The 20,276-nt window shown below is 35.7% G+C and overlaps 1 protein-coding gene across 1 annotated transcript; it reads left to right on the forward strand.

Annotated features, from left to right (window-relative positions):
- Positions 1-9,931: 9,931 nt before the first annotated feature.
- On the forward strand, positions 9,932-18,853 carry LOC128238110 (uncharacterized). The gene is made up of 2 exons (XM_052953681.1): positions 9,932-9,964; positions 15,494-18,853. Exon 2 carries the CDS (start codon positions 15,746-15,748, stop codon positions 18,851-18,853), a length of 3,108 nt encoding a protein of 1,035 aa, XP_052809641.1. The 5' UTR covers positions 9,932-9,964; positions 15,494-15,745.
- The last annotated feature ends 1,423 nt before the right edge of the window (positions 18,854-20,276 follow it).

Below are 20,276 nucleotides of genomic sequence, written 5' to 3' on the forward strand. Positions count from 1 at the left end.
GAATTAGGGTTATATATAGATAGATTGATGGATGGATGCACGGACGGTCGGACGGACACGGACGGACGCACAGATGGATACGCTTTTCATAGATAATACTTTTATATTTATACAGTTTAACAAAATAAGATATCACATATTTGCCTGGCGATCTATCGCAGAATATTACACAAGTTGCTAAAACTTATATCGCATAAGTATATATATTTATTCCAGTGTGTACCAATTTAAAATCTTAAGCAACCTCTTTTATTACAATAATTATGCATATTTATATGAAAACAACCCTACAGAATCAAGTCAAGTAGTCGAAATTTTAAACATAAGCCTCGTTTAGTGGTACAGGGTCAACGCCAATGCCAGAGAACACATAAACCAACACTCACAAACCAGAAAGATGGAACAACAACAACAACAACAACACAAAACTCCACTAACAACACTTTACATATACGATATATAAAACTATCATGAATTGCCATGTAGCACCTTGGAACGGTTAATAAAATTTAAATTTACTGGTGTTTAAACTTGTTTGTGATCGTGACAGAGCATAATCTGTTCAATACATTTGCTGACTGATAGCCAGTTGAGATAACTAAAATGTATTTTCACCAATATGACTTACGTAATGCAGGCAATTCGAGGGAAATATAGGTTTAAAAATCATGATAATCGATTGAAATAAGCAGGGATGGCGTGAAACATTAAATGAAACATGTAATCGAATGGCAGCCAATGAGTCAATTCGCGGTAAAAGTCTGCAGGACAATGTTAGGAAACATGTGGAATATATTCCATACACGTAAGGTTGATATCTAGCTACGTTATCGCCTTGTTTGATTAATTAACGTCTTACCTCGCCCTTTTGTTGCTGTATTATGGCTTGTGTGTAATGGCCTAGGATAAATCATTAACAAACATACTTGTACCCTTTGTTTCTTATCGTTAAGTCTTCCCAAAGGAATTCCCTTCAATATGTAATGATTTTATTTTCAAACGCAGTGCTTTCCCTTATTGGGTTGAATTTATCTTCGTGTATTCAACATTACGTCTATTTTCAATAGTGTCTATTGTTTTTTGTCCGTGTTTAAAAAATTGGCTTGTATTTGCAAAAAACAACCACATTAAATTTGTGGCTTTTCGTAAACGTGGTTGATATTTAGCCAGTAAGCGTTGGACCTACAATGGATACGTTGTCGATAGAGTAAATTATTTTAACTACCTTGGAATTGTTTTCAACTATAAAAGGGACTTTTCTAAGTCAGGAAAATTTAATGTGAAAATACCTTAAAGCTATGAAAGTTCTATTATGCAAATGCAAAGATTGTGACATTAGTCAAAAACCTTTTTGCCAATTTGTTTGATGCTTTTGTTTCGTCTTTTTTAAATTATGCTTGTGACATTTGTGGATATTCTAAATGAAAAGAAGTAGAGAGAATACACCTGAGATTTTGCAAAATACTGTTATAGGTTATGCCAAATACATGTCATGCTTGTATCTATGGTGAAATATCCGCTTAATGTATAAAGGTAAATAAATATTATGAAATATTGGTTTAAGTAGTTAAAACTGATATCATAATTTTAACTAGAATTCCGCGAGTCGGATGTGTCGCCTGACGAATTATTTACTGTCGACATTATAGCTGTTAGATTGGCATTTTATTCATTTATAGACAATGATGTTGCCATTTAACTTTCAAGTGTAGGTGGCATTTGAACCCTCAATCAGATATACCTACGGAATAAGTTTCAGGTTGAAACCTCCTATAGTTTACGAGATATGCCACGGACAAAACCTAAGCAAGAAAATTAACAAAGGGCAATAACTCTAAAAATATGGCAGCAAGAGTAACGGTTCTTGTGCACTGCACTTGCCCTCAATGAGATCTATCTAGCTATGAAGTTTCAAGTTGATACCTCTTATATTCTTCAAGGTATGCCCCGGACAAAACTTTAAGCATGAAAATTAACAAAGGGCAATAACTTTAAAACTAAGAAAGCAAGAGTTACTGTTATTGTGCACTGCACTTGCCCTCAATGAGATATATCTAGCTATGAAGTTTCAGGTTGATACCTCTTATATTCTTCAAGATATGCCCCGGACAAAACTTTAAGCATGAAAATTAACAAAGGGCAATAACTTTAAAACTAAGAAAGCAAGAGTTAATGTTATTGTGCACTGCACTTGCCCTCAATGAGATCTGTCTAGCTATGAAGTTTCAAGTTGATACCTCTTATATTCTTCAAGATATGCCCCGGACAAAACTTTAAGCATGAAAATAAACAAAGGGCAATAATTTTAAAACTATGAAAGCAAGAGTTAATGTTATTGTGCACTGCACTTGCCCTCCATGAGATCTATCTACATATGAAGTTTCAAGTTGATAACTCTTATATTCTACAAGATATGCCCCGGACAAAACTTTAAGCATGAAAAATAACAAAGGGCAAAACTCTAAAAATATGGAAGCAAGAGTAACAGTTCTTGTGCACTGCACTTGCCCTCAATTAGATCTATGTACATATGAAGTTTCAAGTTGATACCACTAATAGTTTAGGAGATATACCCCGGACAAGCGAAATGGGACGCGGACGCCGCCGCCGCCGACGCCGCCACCGCCGCCGCTGACACCGCCGCCGCCGCCGCCGCCGACGCCGCCGCCGACAAAAGTAACCCATATATGTCGTCTTTTCAGGCGACACAAAAACTGTATATGTGAAAGGTTTGACGGATAATGATGGTCAAATAAAATGGGATATTAAAAGTTAAGGTTTTGTTAGACGATCATGATTTCTCTTATATAATTGACAGTGTTGCCAATATAGATTGTATAAAGTATTTTGTATGAATTTAAGGCATGACTATTAGATATTTATAAGCTAAATTGGCTCGGAACGCTAACAATTGTACAGTTTAACTATTTATAAAGAGATTAAAACTTCAATAGAATTCGAAAAATACCTCGATATTTTACAAATAAACTATGCTTATATTACTCCTGACTAAGACTATCTGTATTTCAACTGAGAATTCAGACTGTCAGATATGTCAGACACCGACCTAGAGAGGAACGAACGTGTTAAACTTGCAATACAAGTGATATTAAAGATGGTTTGTATACATGTATACCCGTTTCATTCCGATGTTATAAAGAAAAATCTTAAACGTTGTTACTAGATGGACCACTTTATGTGTACATATTTCTACTATTATTGAAATCAAATGACAGGAATGAATGATTTAAACTAGCATTGTATATTAAAGAAACCCTTGTTATTACAAATAAGGTTTTGGATGTTGAAAAATAATTGTTTTATAATAATGTGACACAGCATATATATACCTATTTACCATTACATTTTGTATAGTGTAACGACCTACGCAGTTAATACAATCTTCTTTTTTTTTAAAGTCAAGTTGATGTTGAAACTCAATGAACCGAGTTAAATGTTTAACGGTTTATAATATATTCTTGTATTTTCGATTCGTAAACATCAAACAAATGTATTGTTATCAGATAAAAGTTTAAGTTGCATGGACTCTTAAATGTTCAATAGTCAGTTACAATTAGTTATTTATCGTTAAATGAACTTGAACTATCCAGTACTAGCTCAGATCCCAAAAGGAACGCTGTTTATATAGAGAACAGGAGATGCCCACTTGATCCAAACTGACCAATGGCGGCTGGACCGGTGAAACGTCCGAATAATCATCGGAGGACCAGTGAAAAGCTGACAATTCACCAATGAACCGAAGTACCGCCAAGACAGAACAGTAGGACCGGTAGGGCGGTACTTCAAGTGACCATTGGGCGGTCCGGCAGCCATGACAGTTTGTTTACAATATTAAAATACAACTTCAAGACAAAAAATCAAGCAGTTACGAAGTGACTCGAAATATAAATGATTATAATAGGACAACTTTTAATAAATAATGTTTATCTATTTAAGAAGATGATGAAACAATAATACTTATCAGTTCAAATACATTCAACATGTATATGTAAGGTGAATGGATACCCCCCCCCGTATGCATATAGCAAAATAATTAAAATGATTGAATGCAATTCCAAAAACAGACATGACCTAAGGTAAGTGTAACGTTAAATTATCAATTAATGAAACATATCATATACTTTAATTATATATAAGTACTGTTTATTAGTTTCACATAAGGATGTCAAGTAAATGTACAGGTGAGTAACCTGAATAATGACATGGTCGTTACAATATACACTTTGATATAATATAAAAGATGTATGGAATAATTGAATTGTTATAGTACTGCAATATGGTGAAAAATTGTGCAAATCATGGGAAAAGCATGAAACTTTGCAGATAGGTTCTATTTACCATACAGAATTCAAAAAGTACGAGACCCCGGAAGTATCGGACAATATGGCCGCCGTGGCGGCCATTTTTAAAATGGCCGCCAAAAGTCGTATAAAGTCTTTGATTTATTTGGTCTGTATAGTATTTTATTTCTTTTTTTGCAATTGTTTTCTACCGAAGAATACAATTTTCTTATACAAACGCGTAGAAATTGTTTGTTTTTGTATATTTTACCATAAATATGAGCCTGCAGTATTAAATGGCCGCCAGAAAACGCGTGTACTATGAAAAATACTTATTACCTAAAGTAAAATTTCTCACTACAATGTCATTTTTGCAGTACATTTGAAGGTAATACTTTAATTGGCATACCAAATAGTCATATTAATAGACAGTAATATGTATTTCTATACAACAATGCCAGTTGAATTAGCCACATAAACCTACAGCTCCCCCTTCACCCTTCAGAAACTTATTGGTCTGTTCGTGGGCATGATCTTGAGCGATACCAAAAAGCCCATGGTGCGTTCTATTCATTACAAATGCTCCATTGCTGAAATGCTCAGCAACTTCGGGATGTTGTTTTTCAATATGAACAGGTCTCGTATATGCACTGGTAGCCAAGGCGCATAGTTGTGATGATCAAGCGCGAAGAACCACGGAGCTAGAATTATAAATGAATTTTTGTTCAATGTGAAGCCCTGTTATCAAATAGATTTAAAGGTTAAGCCCAGAATTTAGACTGTGGGGACTTTGCTTCTCTGCGTATCAACCTAGATTCAAAAGATTCGCCCATAGTATTTGCCTACGATGAAGAAAATGCACTATGAATTAACATGAGAGCACTTGCGGAGACTTGGTGAACATGGCGAGTTCTGGGTACTCGGAAGCTTTCAATAACGATTCAGCAGTACGTGACGATGCAACATCCGCTTTTTCAATGGCATGTGTCAAACCACTGTTGTCCAACCAGTCACCAAGGGTCCTTAATGCTGCTATTTCTATATATTACCAACAAAGTATCTGTCTTCCCCATGTGTTTGAGGCCAACTCCACTTAACTAGTTTTATTTTTGCAAACAAGGGCTGGTCACATGCGATGACAGGTGTTTGACTGGGATTGAGATTTTGCATGCTGGCCGAAACAACATTCATTGCATGCTTGTTCATGGCTGGTGTCTTGGCTTATTCCTCAAAAGTGACAAAAGTGCCTGGAACTGTCGCATTCCTTGCATGCTGGTCAAGGTTGACATGATACGCTGACCATGACATCTGCAAATTTTACATCGCCTCAGTTATAAGGCAGATACGAACATTTCCAACCGCCTTAAATAAATTAAGTGCAAAATATTCAAAAACTGGAGCAGAGGATTTAAAACAAAAGAAATATTTCTAATAGTTTTTTATGCTAGTCAACAAGTATGTTGTATATGTTCATTTTATAAATAAGTATGTGTTCTATTTTTCTATAATATGACTGCTACTATCATAACTGGATAAAAGGAATGAACGTTTAGTATTTATTCTTACTTAAACTGTGATTCTTTGGCTTCTGGAATTATCTCTGTTTAAACCATCAGTGGTACTCCCGTACAAGGTTTGACCGGTTCTGTATTTGTATAGCCTACTGGATTCACACATCGGTATGACACTGGTGACTGTTGGACAGTACTAGAATTGAATTCCCCCTCAATGGTTGGAACACGTTGGTCAATTCCATCTGATAATGTATGGCGCTGTTGAAACAATGAGATGCTAGTGCCATGGAATGAGCCTTGTGATGATGTAGAGCTAGGGTTGTGATCTATGTTGTTCAATGCTTTTGCGGACACACAACATTTTGGCTTTCATACACCTTTATGGCATTGTTCCCTAGTACAGTGGATAGCTCAAGTACTCTGTTATAGGAAATTGACGCCCCATGTTGCTTCATTATCCACAAGGCCCCTATTTCTAGTTTCAGCATGTAATCCTACATACATTGGAAGAGGAAGTTCTCTACCTTTTGAAACGGAGCATTGGAACTGCTTCTGCAACGTTGTATTGTGTTAAACTTGACAAGTTGAGATAACGTATATGTAGCATGGGTTTCCATCACATTATCTGTTGCAATTTGGCCCTTTTAGAATCATGCTCACTAATGACTACAAAGACTGTGGTACTGACTTATCCTGACAAGCATTTTCAAAGGATCCAACAAAACATTCAGACTTCTTGTCAAATATATCTTCCCTCACAATGTTAGCAGCTTTGACGAGTATTACAGCATTACTATACTAGTCTAAGCTGATGACAGCCTGCTTTAGAACAGCTCCAATGCCTTTGCGGTAGGTATTTTATACATCACATCCTTGAGTGTATCTGCTGAAGACGTTTCTTTTACAACTGTTTAAGCTCTGAGAGAATGAAAACTCGAACTTATTCAAAATCCCCACGAGTATCTTCTATATATGATACTAACTCAGCGAGTGCAGTACTATGAACCTGTTTGAGTTTGTCAGACATATATTATATCATTGGCGTTTTCATCCCAAGCCTTGTGGAATAGACTTCTATAGCATTTCAAGTGATAAACAGCGTCTTGAGATACTAATTCCCAAGTACTTAGTTTTACCAATAAAACTGTATCTTGTAAAGAGCATTTTGTCTCACCTTGCTCTCCCCTTCAAAAGTTGAAACACTGTGCAATTGCCTTGTATTTTTCCTTTGTTAAGATTTGAAGCACTTTCTGCATTTTTACGGGTATGCTTGGCAGGGGTTGTATTAGCTTCATCACATATATTGGCAGTAGATACTGACCGCTTTTCAGTCCTTTGAAATTTCCATTTGCAATACTTATTTCTTCAGTGTTTATGTCATTTTGCCTCATTTTCATACAGCTATTTTGCAATCCCCCTTAAAGATTCCAAGGACTGTAACTGATATGGAAGGTAACATTCATTGACTTGGCAATACTTTTTAAGGTGATCTTCCAATGATTTGTAACTCTGCTGAAGTGCACTTTTAAAGTTTCTAGCTGTGGCTGAACTTTGCAATGGTTCACTGTAATTTCCTGACATAATAATATACAAGACTGCCAGTTTATACTGTTAATTTTAAAACATTTTTGAAACATTTTAGTGTATCAGGTTTGCAGAACATTTCCTCCTTCTGCAATGGTAAATGCATTGACATTTTTTTTCCGTAAAAAAACCCCCAAAAAATAACCATGGGAAAACTTATTAAAGAATACTTCAATTATAATTCATAAACCCTTTTATCTTATAAGCACTAATGTTTACATATAAATGATTAATGATTAGAATTGTACTAAAAATATTAATTCTTCTTTTACAAACATGCCTTATGATATATGATTATTTTCTTACTACAATAAACTTAAGAATAGAAATAACATACATACATGGAATATAAAAATCAGATAGTAATATAATACATTTTTTAATTGTTGGAAGATATCCTGGATAACGAAAAAACGAAGGGCTAGTCCTTAGTAAACATTCATCAAATTAATGGAAAAAATTATTTATCCATTAGCATTAAAGTGACCTTATAAATTACTTTTCAGCACCAAAGTTACCTTACAATGTGAAAAATTGAAGATCCAATGAAAAAAATGAATAAGAAAATATTTTGTATTGTATAGTAAAACTAGTAAAAAGTTTTGTATTTTATAGTAAAATATCCCTCTTGTTTTACATATTTCTAACCAATTGAAATAAGACTGACCACTTGAAATGGTCAAATAACTTGGAAGATCATGCAAAACAAAGTATTCAAGTTCTTACTACAACAAACTACATTAGAAAATGAGTTTGAATGAAACTTATTCACGATTATGACTAAAACAGTTGAGTACTTGAGAAAACAAATCTGAACAAGTGGTCACTTCATTCAATGTCCAGCTTAGAGGTCAACCGGGTCATTTTTGTCCGGGGTCTCGTACTTTTCAAATACCTTATAGTATACAGATCATCTCTGCCAAATTTCATGCTTTTCCCATTTTTTGCACAATTTCAGCTATATTTGCACCAAAGTGCAGGACTATTATGATATCATATATTTTAAAGGTTTTGGAACATGTACTGAAGTGCCCATTTTGAGCGGCAATCAGTAATTGTTACCATATATGTCCCCTCGTTTTAGCCATTTTTGCAATGGCGAAATTATCTCTCAGTTGTTTCGGCCTTTGGTGAACAGTACGAATCATGTACAAAGTCGTCGTGAGGCACAATACACGTAGATCTATATTAGAGAAAAACACTCTACATAGATAGTGGCGGCCCAAAGGCCGATCCTTAAACGCGTCCAATTGGTTGTATGTAGCGACGATATTTTGCAGCCGGCTCTGCGGAATTTCACCTTGAATATTTCCTGCAGAAAGGGAGCATGTGTCTTTTATTGCGGCCATGTTTGGTAAGTGTAGCTGGGTGCAGAAATATGCTTCTTAGGATATTGCTGGCGCCGCGGTGACCCTATACATCATCAAATTATATTCGATACATCTGAAATAGGACGAGGTGCAAATTTAAAATGTGTGGTTGTTGACAAGTACTTCAGTATGTTGATGTGGCCGCAGTTGACCCTGTATATCATCATAAAAACTATATTCGATACACAAGACTAAATGACATGGAGTAAATTTAAAATTGTATGACATGGAGTAAATTTAAAATTATGGATTTAATTAGTTAATTATTAATTCTAATGCTGTTTGCAAGGAAACCATCGAAGTTCCAACATCATGTAATTCTTTGCACAAACAACGTGCCGATCTAATTGGTTGGCCATTCATTTTTAATTTGAGACGAAATAGTATTCTTATTGTTAATGATGTACACTTCAAACTATAATTATATAATTCATGTTTTGCAAGTAGATGACATCGCTCACTCGTTAGTTAAATATTACAAGTCAACATCTGTTTAGGCTTGATAGCTTATAATAAGATAGCGAAAATTGTATCGTTAGTAGTTGATGACCGCACATATTTGTGGGCCAATGACAATCGAGAAATTACCTCATTTACTGTAACTCAATATCTTGTAGAGCATATTTGACGCTGAATACAAACAATAATTTTCGTGGAGAGCATTTTGTCGATCTACACAGTTATTGCTCAACATCTTTTCTTGACGACAACAATTCTACCAAGGTAGTCATAAATAAAAAAAGATTTTCATTAAAAAGAACTACATACAAAGACAAAACATTCCAAAATGTAATAGCGAAATTTAAGCTCAATTAACGAAAGTGAAAACACTAGGAAAAAACTAGACATGTTGAAGTGCTAAACCATTGTATAGAAGCTGCATGTATTCATATTGCTCAAGTTTTTACATAAAAATATATTTCAAACAGCCGGAGGAGCAAAACTATGCTCGATCTAAAAGGAAGTGTCTTGTCAGCAAACTGATTTCAACAATCATGTAAACAGTAACCTTAACATGGTCTCATATCGTGGCCATGCACTTGAACACGGAGATAAGTAATCAGCCATTGGTATCGCGTTCGTCTGGGGAATTACCTAACGAATGTTCGACGTAATAAAACCTAGCCATTTTATAATCGTTCTACCATTGCACAGCAAGATGGACAAGCAAACACAACCACCTCCAAAAAAAAAGGTTGGTTATTATTTTTTTTTGAAACATAGCTAAGTTTTTGACATAATGCTTTTTGATTGATTTGATTTTACTATTTTACTATACTACTGTTTAATCGTCGAGTTGCAAGGAATAAATTTGACAATGTTTGATTTACAATTATTCACATGCAGGGTCGGTCCATTTCGTTTATCGCTGCCTTCGACAAACGCTGTTTAAAACTGTCATTGCACAAAAATTGAAAATAGTAAAAGTCCATTTGAAATAAAACATTCGACATTTCACCAAATCAATCGTGCTCTAAGGTTATGGAATAACTAAGTATTTCTTTTGAAAAAATGCCTTATAGTGCTTAATTTTAAGAACTATAATTCCTTAACATTTATATTGTTTTGGCAATATACCTCCATTCGATTATTTAATTTTATATATTGTACTAAAAATTGTGGTTTGTCTTTTTGATCTTAGTATTTAAAACGCGTGCAGAACAGAATATATAAGATACAAGTATTTACAAATATACTGTAACAACAAATGAAATAAAAAAAGTATGAATGTGCTAACATAATCAGTGCAAACAGGCTTCAAGTATAAGAATAACCTCTTGCAAGAATGTCTTTAGCGTCCATTAGGTCCTAAATTCAGGAACATGTATTTGGTTAGTTAAACGCCTTCACTGCATTCGGAACACCGTGGCCATTTTCCATCGAAAACAACCTAGGATGTATGCCGGTTCATCAATAGATAAAGTTTTAATAAACTGAAGTGTTTAAGGTGTGTTTTGCATTACTTGATTTAAATCTATTGCCGGTTAAGTGTATTATTGTATAAATAATTAAAGTGATACTCGTATTTAAAATCAATATATAAAACATTATAACATACAAATATAGATTTTGAGTGATAGACCTTTCACCAATTACTACGTAATGTATAGGAAAAAATATTAATTACTGATAACAGGATTGTAACCGTGTATTAAATAGCTGAAAACGCACTTATATAATGACCGGTGGGTCATAAAATATTAAAAGTGATCAATTATAGTTTCATAAGGCAGTTATACCGTGTTTTCTGTACCTTTCTTTCAAATGAAACACGGTATTGCATCTTTAAAATTCCCTTGAGTAAAATAATTAATTTTAACGGCTTAATTTAAATTTCTTAGCGATCTATTTCCAGCGTAGTCAAATTTAAAGATTTCTTACATTGTAAACCGTCCATATACATCCAAGGCTGTTTGCGATGAAATATGGCCAAGGTGTTCCGATTTCCCCTAACCGGGGATACTAACCACGATAATTAATAATCACTTGAAGACAATATGTGGCGTTCAAGACATGGCTCAACGGCAGGGTCATAATGCACTCTTGGTCACTGTATTTAAGTTTGTGTATTCTTTCCTTTAAAAAGGTGCTGTTACATAGGGTTGTTATTTAATTTACAAAACAGATTCACGTCATCTTTTATATGATATTGTTAGAGAGAATTTATATAGAGAAGTGTACCCCTAACCCTATCTCCCAAAGTAGAGCTGCACATCTATATTTAGAGGTGCGGGTCCTAATATTCAGGTGTATCTCTTTATTGGAGGTTATCAAAACATGCGGCCTCGCCGTTGGAACAAGTGCACATCCGGTAACATCTTAGAATACCAGAATTCTATCCACTCGCAAGTATCCCTACTTATTGATGAGCCCACACAAACCGAGGCAGATAAGCAATCACCCGATTTTATTAAAATCATGCTCTGTAACATATTACACGATGCCACCACAAAACTCCTTACAAGCAAATTCAATAAAAGAGCATAACCATATTGGTCAAACGCAGTCAAAAGCGCAAACATTGAATCTCGTATTTTACGACGTCGTTGGATTAACGACGGTAGGCCTCGCGTGGAACAGTCGCCATTATATACACAATACAAGCAAGCGAAAACTACGTTTAGAAAAATACAACGTGAAGCTATTTTAGCTAACGAAAGTTCATACTTAAACGAGCTTAACAAAACGGCAGAGTTTGACTACAAGTTGTTCTGGAAACTCCTTCGGTCAAAAATCCCCAAAAGTCAAACGTTTGCTCAGAGATTATCTATAACGAAACCTCATTCACTAACAAAAAGGTTACATAAGGATTTATGTACCGCTTCTCCAACTTCTTTAGCCGTTCAAATAGTCAAGATACCCTCGCTTACCGCGACGAGGCCGAACTAAATAGCTTTCTGAACGTAAATAGTGAAAATCGAGACCTCTCCCACTTTATCACACTTCCCTTCACACCGGAAGAAATACGAAAGGTACACTCGCCAAACACAAAAGCCCTGGTCATGATGGTATACTGAACGAGCATGTATTACTAGGTGGCCCTGCAACAATTAGAGCGCTCACATTCTTATTCAATGCTGTAATTAAGCACGAGTCAACTCCAAGCGTATTGGTCGCAATTTACAAAGGCAAAGGTAAAGATAAGCGACCATGACCCATCAAGCTATAGACCAATATCTCTTGTACCCTGTTTTTTGTAAAATCTTCGAAAAGCTCTTGACAAACAGAATATACGGGGTTTTAAAAGGTTCTCAGCTGCTTGACAGCCACATTTAACCTCCAGGAAATGATTTATCACGCTGTTGACAATGGTAGTCACGCGTACGTGACATGCCTATATCAAAAGGCTGCCTTCGATACTGTCCGCCTTCAAGCACTCTTACTTAAACTAGGTAGACTTGGTATCAAAGATAAACCCCTACGTATTATCCAATCCTCATATAAATCCCTCAGAGGTATTATCAACGTCAGTCAAGGCTTAACGTTAGACGCATTCGACGTCATACGTGGCGTCCGACAAGGTGGGGTACTCTTCACTTTCTATTACCTGGTTTATATAGTCGCGTTATTACGACATCTCTCTAATTGCCGTCATGGGGCACAACTTCTGTCTGTGAATTCCGGAAGTCCCGCATTTGCAGACAATATATCACTCGTCGGTGTATGGTCAATATAGTCTAGTCGTATTACCAACGTTGGAACATAGAATGAATGTCAACAAATCAGATGTAATAGTATTTTCTCCACGCCGCAGCGTACCCAAAATCCTTATCATATACGGTGAGCGTATCATGCAACAAGTCACACCTACTACTCATCTAGGTATACTGCGAGATTCAAACTTAAAACTGCACGGACGCATTACACAACGCATTCAAAAAGCGAAAAATGCCCTATTCTCTATGGTCGGGCAGGGTGTCCATCCTTATGGAGTAGGTCTCTCGTTTCATGCAGCTTATATCAAAAGATAATAGTCCCGATAACAATTTACGGCTCTGAATTATGGAATAACATGACCGTAAATGACACAAAAACAGTCGATCGATCTCAAGACTTGGTGGCAAAGAAAGTGCAAGGTTTTCCTTCGCAAGTCAGATCTGATATGTCGGAATCCATGCTCGGACTTAACCGCCTCTGTAGCCAAATCGATCAACGCAAACTGATGTCTTTGTATAAAATTTGAAGTTGGTCTTAACATTGTATAACGAAAGAGATTTACATCAGAAAATATTGTATGTATTTGGAAGACAATTACTCTGTTAACTTTGGTATTTCTCGGACATATGCAGAATACTCACAAAGTACAATTTGCAATTTATACTTAATGAGTACCTTACCGCATCATTTCAATTACCACTCAAAACGACATGGAAAAGTATTGTTAATAACTCAGTCAAATTACTAGAACTCAACTGCTGGGGAAATTGCACCGCAAATGATTATGCCTTTATATTGTTTCGAATCCTCCATCCTGTAGTGTTTATAATATACTTTGTTTCAAGAAAAAGTGTACTTAGGGAGACCCTTAGATTTATAGCGAATTTTTGGTGTACGATAATAATCGTAGCTCAGCTGTGCTTGCGCTCAGAACTTGCATTAAATGTGACGGGATATACCAGGAAGAACTGACACATGTTATGTGTGAATGCAAAACTACACTATCCGAAAAAGCAAACTTTTTAAACCAATTAAAAGTAGCTTTCAACCACGAGCTTTGTGACACTCTTTCTTCTCTGGGCAGCTTTGGTGCTTAAACGTTTTAGGGGCTCGAATCGAGCCACTACTGAAAATAGATCTACATGTCGAGTTTTTAAATCATGCTTTAGATTTATGACACGCTGTTTAAAGCGTTCCTTTTACTAACTATTCCTTAGTAAAATCCAAGCTCTACAATGTGCTGTTTCGTCTAGGCGACCATGCAATATAGTAACATATTTCATGACTCTTCTAGGCAATATATGGTTATACTATCAATTAATCCATGTTCATGTAATCTTTCTAACATAAACAAAATTTTGTATGCCATAACTCGCTGCTGTAAATCTCTTGTATTTCGTTTTGACAAGATTTCTGCATCCAAGCGGCGAATCACATACAACCAAACTATCATAGAAGTCGAATAGACTATTTCTTTTGCATGCAAAATATAAGTTTTTTATTTATACTTAGATATGAAGCTATATCCTACATTGTTGGTATAAATATTTTGACATCAATATGCAATATTTTTAACTGAACTATTTGTGTACATATATAATATATGTACTATGTCTATCAATGTTTGTATATATCATGAATTTCTCCAGCCATGAGGGAAATAAAGATGTTGAGTTGAGTTGGGCGCATTACATAACCGGATAGATTATGAAAGTTTATGATAGATAAGATCATATCTTACACACTACAATAGCTTGATAACGGTCGCGCGTTTATCTTAATGGCAAAATGAATGGGTTGTTACAAGACACTTTTAATAAGTTCAGAAAGGCTATAGATTATCAGCAAAACAAGCCGTGTGTCCTGAATTTCACAGGAGAGCCTTTTACCACGTAAACTTGCAGCATGGTAAAAAAAAATGAGTGTCCGTGGCTCAACAATAATTAAGACATTTTGTGCATTTTAATTCCTCAACAAATTTAGGCTTTTCTATGCATTTACGTTAAAGGGTCTTTACATACCGCTTGATTACACAACCAATACTGTCACCATTAAAATCCATACGTTCTGTTATAAGGAAAGCCAGTTGACGACATACTAGACCTACAATAAACGATAAGTCCTGTCGATATGTATACGTTACCCGATATATCAAACCCTGCTAATGTTCATACCGGTTAATTATTCTTATACTTTTTTACTTCGGAAGGTAAATGTGTTGCTTTGTATCACTAAACCGTCACATGTTTCATTATGAAATTTACACATAGTACCGACATTGCAGATTAAATGTACACAACCTGTCATATTACTCAGTTCTCAGTGAGAAAGATCTAGTTACATAGAAGAAAACATGTACAGCACGTGAATTGATTCTTTCATTTAAAATTAAGATTGAAAAGTCTACGTATGAACTTAACATGAACTTATACTGACCTATATCAAATATGTCAAGATTAGTTGCCGAAAAGATCAACAAGACCTTTTGATAAACTTCGAATTGTTTGAAATAAGATTGTATGTATGATTATATATATATTGTTTAATTGTCGTTCGTTTTATTCAGGATGGTTCTTGTTTGTACTGCCCCATAGTGGCGAGAGTAACGTCGTTCGATCAATTGAAGCAAGGGCATCATATCACTCTGGGTGGACACTACTTATTCAAAAACAAATTTGGCCGGCTTAAATCCGCTTACAAGCATCACGCCATTGTTGAAAAGTGCGAACCAATTGGACAAAGCGATGCTATTTTAACACTTATCCATTACTTCGAAGGTACATTTACAAGCAAACTTGAACTAAGACGTTCACATGAAATGGTAAATTTAAGAAACGATGATATACACATTGTACATCATAGTTACACGAAGACAGACAGCTCCAAGCAAGATGATTCCACGACGAAAGAAAGATCCGAGGATGATAGTTTGACGACGAAAAATAGATCCGAGGATGGTAGTTTGACGACGAAAAATAGATCAGAGGATGATAGTTTGACGAAGACAGACAGCTCCATGCATGATAATTCGACGAAGAAAGATAACCCAGAGAATGATAGTTCAACGAAGAAAGATATACCCGAGGATGATAGCTTGACGAAGGAAGACAGACCCGAGGATGATAGCTTGACGAAGGAAGACAGACCCGAGGATGATAGTTCGACGAAAAAAGATAGGTCCGAGGATGATAGTTCGACGAAGAAAGATAGACCCGAGGATGATAGCTTGACGAAGGAAGACAGACCCGAGGATGATAGTTCGACGAAGAAAGATAGATCCGAGGATGATAGTTCGACGAAGAAAGATAGATCCGAGGATGATAATTCGACGAAGAAAGATAGCCCCGAGGATGATAGTTCGACGAAGAAAGATATATCCGAGGATGAAAGTTTGACGAAGAAAGATATATCCAAGGCTGATAGTTTGACGAAGGAAGACAGTCCCGAGGATGATAGCTTGAAATGTGCATATACAAAAGCGTGTGAATTCCTTAAAGGTGGATCTAAATCCAAAAAATACAATCTTTTCTTGAACAATTGCGAACATTTTTGCAATAAATGCCATGCTTCCATTGACAAATCAATGCAAGTCTGTAAACTAATTAACTTTATTTGTAATTTGGCTAGTGGTTCAACGCATATTAGCACACATTGTGGTAAACTTATTCATCACGTATGGAACTTCTTGTCAAAGCAGCGCCCAATTTTCAAAGACTTATTTAAACACGCACACTTGACTTATTCCTTGATAGCTTTGTTAGCTATTTTATTGAATTTTTTCTATACACTCTTCTTAACATATGGATACACAAAAGAAAGGAAAAATCACAGTATATGCGATTCTTGTTTCTGGCGAAAGATTGTGGCAATTTGGATTTCCTTTTTTATGTCGTCCGCGGTTTCTGCTGGCGTGTTTCTGTTGTTGTTTTTTGTTGTTTGTCCTCATGGATGGCCTAAATGGGTCTTCATCTTAGTTTTAGTAGCAACAGGAGTAATGGGAATTGGTGTTTCATACGGCTTGTCAAAAGCGTATAAAACATATGTTCCCAGCAAGGTGCCTGTAATGTGCAAACAAGTGTCTTCTTTTGAATCATTGAAAAAAGGCGATGTTATTTCAATAAAACGTTTTTTACAAAGACGATCATATATGATTGTAGCAGAAAAACCCAATAGCTCAGTGGTGATGTGTATTTTCTATGAAGGACTCATCAAACAAGAGTATAAAGAAGAAAAAGTAACACTGGACTTTACAAAACAAAACGTGAGACTACACACATATGACGGTATAGACACGTATGATGAAAACGAAGTGGTGAAAAGAGCGAGATTTATGATCGATGATTTTGTCATAGCTTTGAGATCACAAACTGACGAATTTTGTGACTGGGCCAAACGAAAAGGGCCCTCGCTGAACTCCCCAACTGACCAAATGAAAATCGAGTTTAAGGGGATGGTAAATCAGTTACCGTTCGAACAAAATGATGTTGTCGGGGTCAATCAAACAAGAGCCACAGCAACCACCTTTTTACCTCCAACAAGAGTTCGGATATTCGACGATTTACATGATGGCAGAAGCATTATAAAATTAAAAGATGGGGATTGGTTGGTGATATCAAAAACCGAAGGGAGGCAACCGACGGAACCAAAAGTCAAATGTTATTCTATAAAACACGGCATCAAAGAAAAAACATTACATTTGAAAAAGTTTGTGTTGTTTTCGAAAATAGTTCACCCGGCTTTAAGTGACTATCCTGAACGGATTTGCATTAGAGCCGTAGAGTTGACAAACCCTCTAAGATTTAAAACGCTTCTTGATCTGATATGTGATAAAACTGACTGTATCTATGCAGGATGTCCCAAGGGTACTATACTCAGTAATAAGTCTGAACCCGGCATATATTACGTTTCGTGCGAAATCATTGGGCAAGGCAGGGACTCGGTCCAAATGTATAAACTTTCTGAAAAAGAAAAGAAGGCTCGATGTGAACTTAAGGAAGTATGCGTTAACATGGACACAATGGTAATACATCGAAACAGAGACAGCGTTCTTGTTTACCCACCAGAGATAGTACTGAAAAGAGTTGAAAGATTAGAAAGTCATTCTCCCTGGAATCTTGATTTGGAAACTACTATAAGTTGGCTCTATGACGTTCAGGTGCCTTCTTATTTCAATGTCAATACTACAGATTATAAAATGATGCCGTATTTTAGGACAAGTAAAAAGTTTCAGCTTGACATTTCGTCTGCACTTCCCTCTCCAAAAAGCGCCGAGGACCTAAAGGCGGGCATGATCATCTCATTTAGAAATCACCTTTCGAGACATTTAGGCATATTGGTACATTCCATATGTGTAGATAACAATACCGTGCAGATAACGGTACTATACAAGTCCAACAAACCATTCAGAGGTCTTCAGGAACGCACGATGTGTAGAAAACTTGACAACGTGCAATACGTACCCTTTGGATACTCAGAGTACGAGAAAACAGATAAAAGTGTGCGTGAATACAGAAAAAATGCTGAAACGAACGGGAATTCAAAACTCTCAGAGAAGGAATTGTGCTGCAACTTTGCCAATGGCACAGCATCTAGTTTCCTCAGTTTAGACCTATCATCCTGGAATGTTCACTCAGTACTTGATATTCCCTGCGAATCCATAATATGTTGTATGGAAGAGCGACGCGTTGGGATAGTTAAGAAAATATTTGACAATGAAAAACTAAAAGCAAAATGTATTTGTGAGGAAAATTTTGAACTTGATTTAACGACTTTGAAAACAACAAAAACTTTAGAAATGTGCATTGTTGACCCTGAGCAGACAGGGAACCCTGATGACAGAAACCATTTGACAAAAATTGAATTGGTTCTTAAAGCAATGCATAAGAAGCATTTCGGAGAAAAATGCGTATGTGAAGAAAAAACGTAGAATATCGTCCCCTTGACGCAAACAAGTCACAGTAATACCTTTTGTAGTGAAATCCACGATTCACATACAGTCGAAACCCGTTGGCTCGAACTCTCTTGGCTCGAATTTGTAGTTGGCTCGAATTGTATGTAAAGGACCGATTTCTTTATATTGAATGTAAGAATTTCCGCTTGGGTCGAATTGGCCGAGGTACGAGGACTTCGAGCAAACGGGGTTCGACTGTAATTAAATAATGTTCATAATTTTTACATTGAGATATAGTTACATTTTTTTCTGGAAAAAAAAAAACAAGCAGGGACTCTAGTTCAAAGATTTTGTGCATAGCGTCCTGTACGTGTTCTTACTGACCATCGTGTTTGAGCTTTAATTTGAGATTTAAGATCGATTTGCATCTAAAATATTTTGTGATATTTATTTTAGATAAAACGATAGAGTTTTTTGATAAGTAATGAGTGACACGTAATAACATTAGATCTTTAGTTTCTTCCAAATTATTTTTCGCTTTATAGCATCTGAGATTGTACACGAATACTGGCCCCAATTTTTTGACAAAATCGAAAAGCAGTTTATCATGATATACAGACTTTTTTCTTAAAAAGACTCAACACTCTTTAACATAAGACTATTACTCAAATTATACCAATCGAGCATTGCGAGCTAAGCTTGATCCTGTTATAGAATGAATAAACTTGTTTTGAGAAAGAGTGGGTTGGTAATTCATGTGTTTAATTTCAGGTTAAAATGATTGTGTGTATTTATTTGGCCAAAACAAATTTCGTAACACAGATTTTCTTGACATGTTTGATGATAGATTTCAGGGGACATAGTGTCAATTTAGTAACAATGGGTTCAGTTTTCGTTCTATAACAATATAACAATGATCGCTCCTATATTTTTTGTTCTTATTGAAACATAAATGTTATTGTTTGTGAAAGCATATTGCAGACCAAAGTATATGTTACGTTCTTGCATATAAAGCCTTTGTATATAGGTTTTTGTTATGATTTTTTCATCGGCTGTTTTTATAAAGTTTCTGCCATAAAAAAATACAGAACGTTCAATGTTCTAACCGCCGGTGTAACTACGTCGGACTTGCGCCAAGCCTCTTATTTGTCTTAATCATTTTTTCATTTAAGTTGTTGTAATGTGTTTATATACAAATATATAATACGATATATTATGGACAAAGTTCTACGTTAAATCATAAGTATATATCATAGCGGTTCGCCTGCTAAAGGTCCCTGGTTTCTTTCCCAACCGCTCCAACCCAAAATTGTTTTAAACTGATACTAGTAGCACCCGGCACTCGAAATAAGGGTGTAGTACACTCAGTACTGGTTTGACCCGATAATGTTCTATTCTGTGTATCGTTGCTTTACATTATCTGTTTAATCAGTTACTTTATGTTATAAAATGAACATAA

Source organism: Mya arenaria, chromosome 6, assembly GCF_026914265.1.
Source record: "Mya arenaria isolate MELC-2E11 chromosome 6, ASM2691426v1".
Classification (NCBI taxonomy): domain Eukaryota; kingdom Metazoa; phylum Mollusca; class Bivalvia; order Myida; family Myidae; genus Mya; species Mya arenaria.

Bases quoted from the DNA above. Each gene is read 5' to 3' on its own strand.
- LOC128238110 (XM_052953681.1), top strand. From the start codon at position 15,746: ATGGTAAATTTAAGAAACGATGATATACACATTGTACATCATAGTTAC.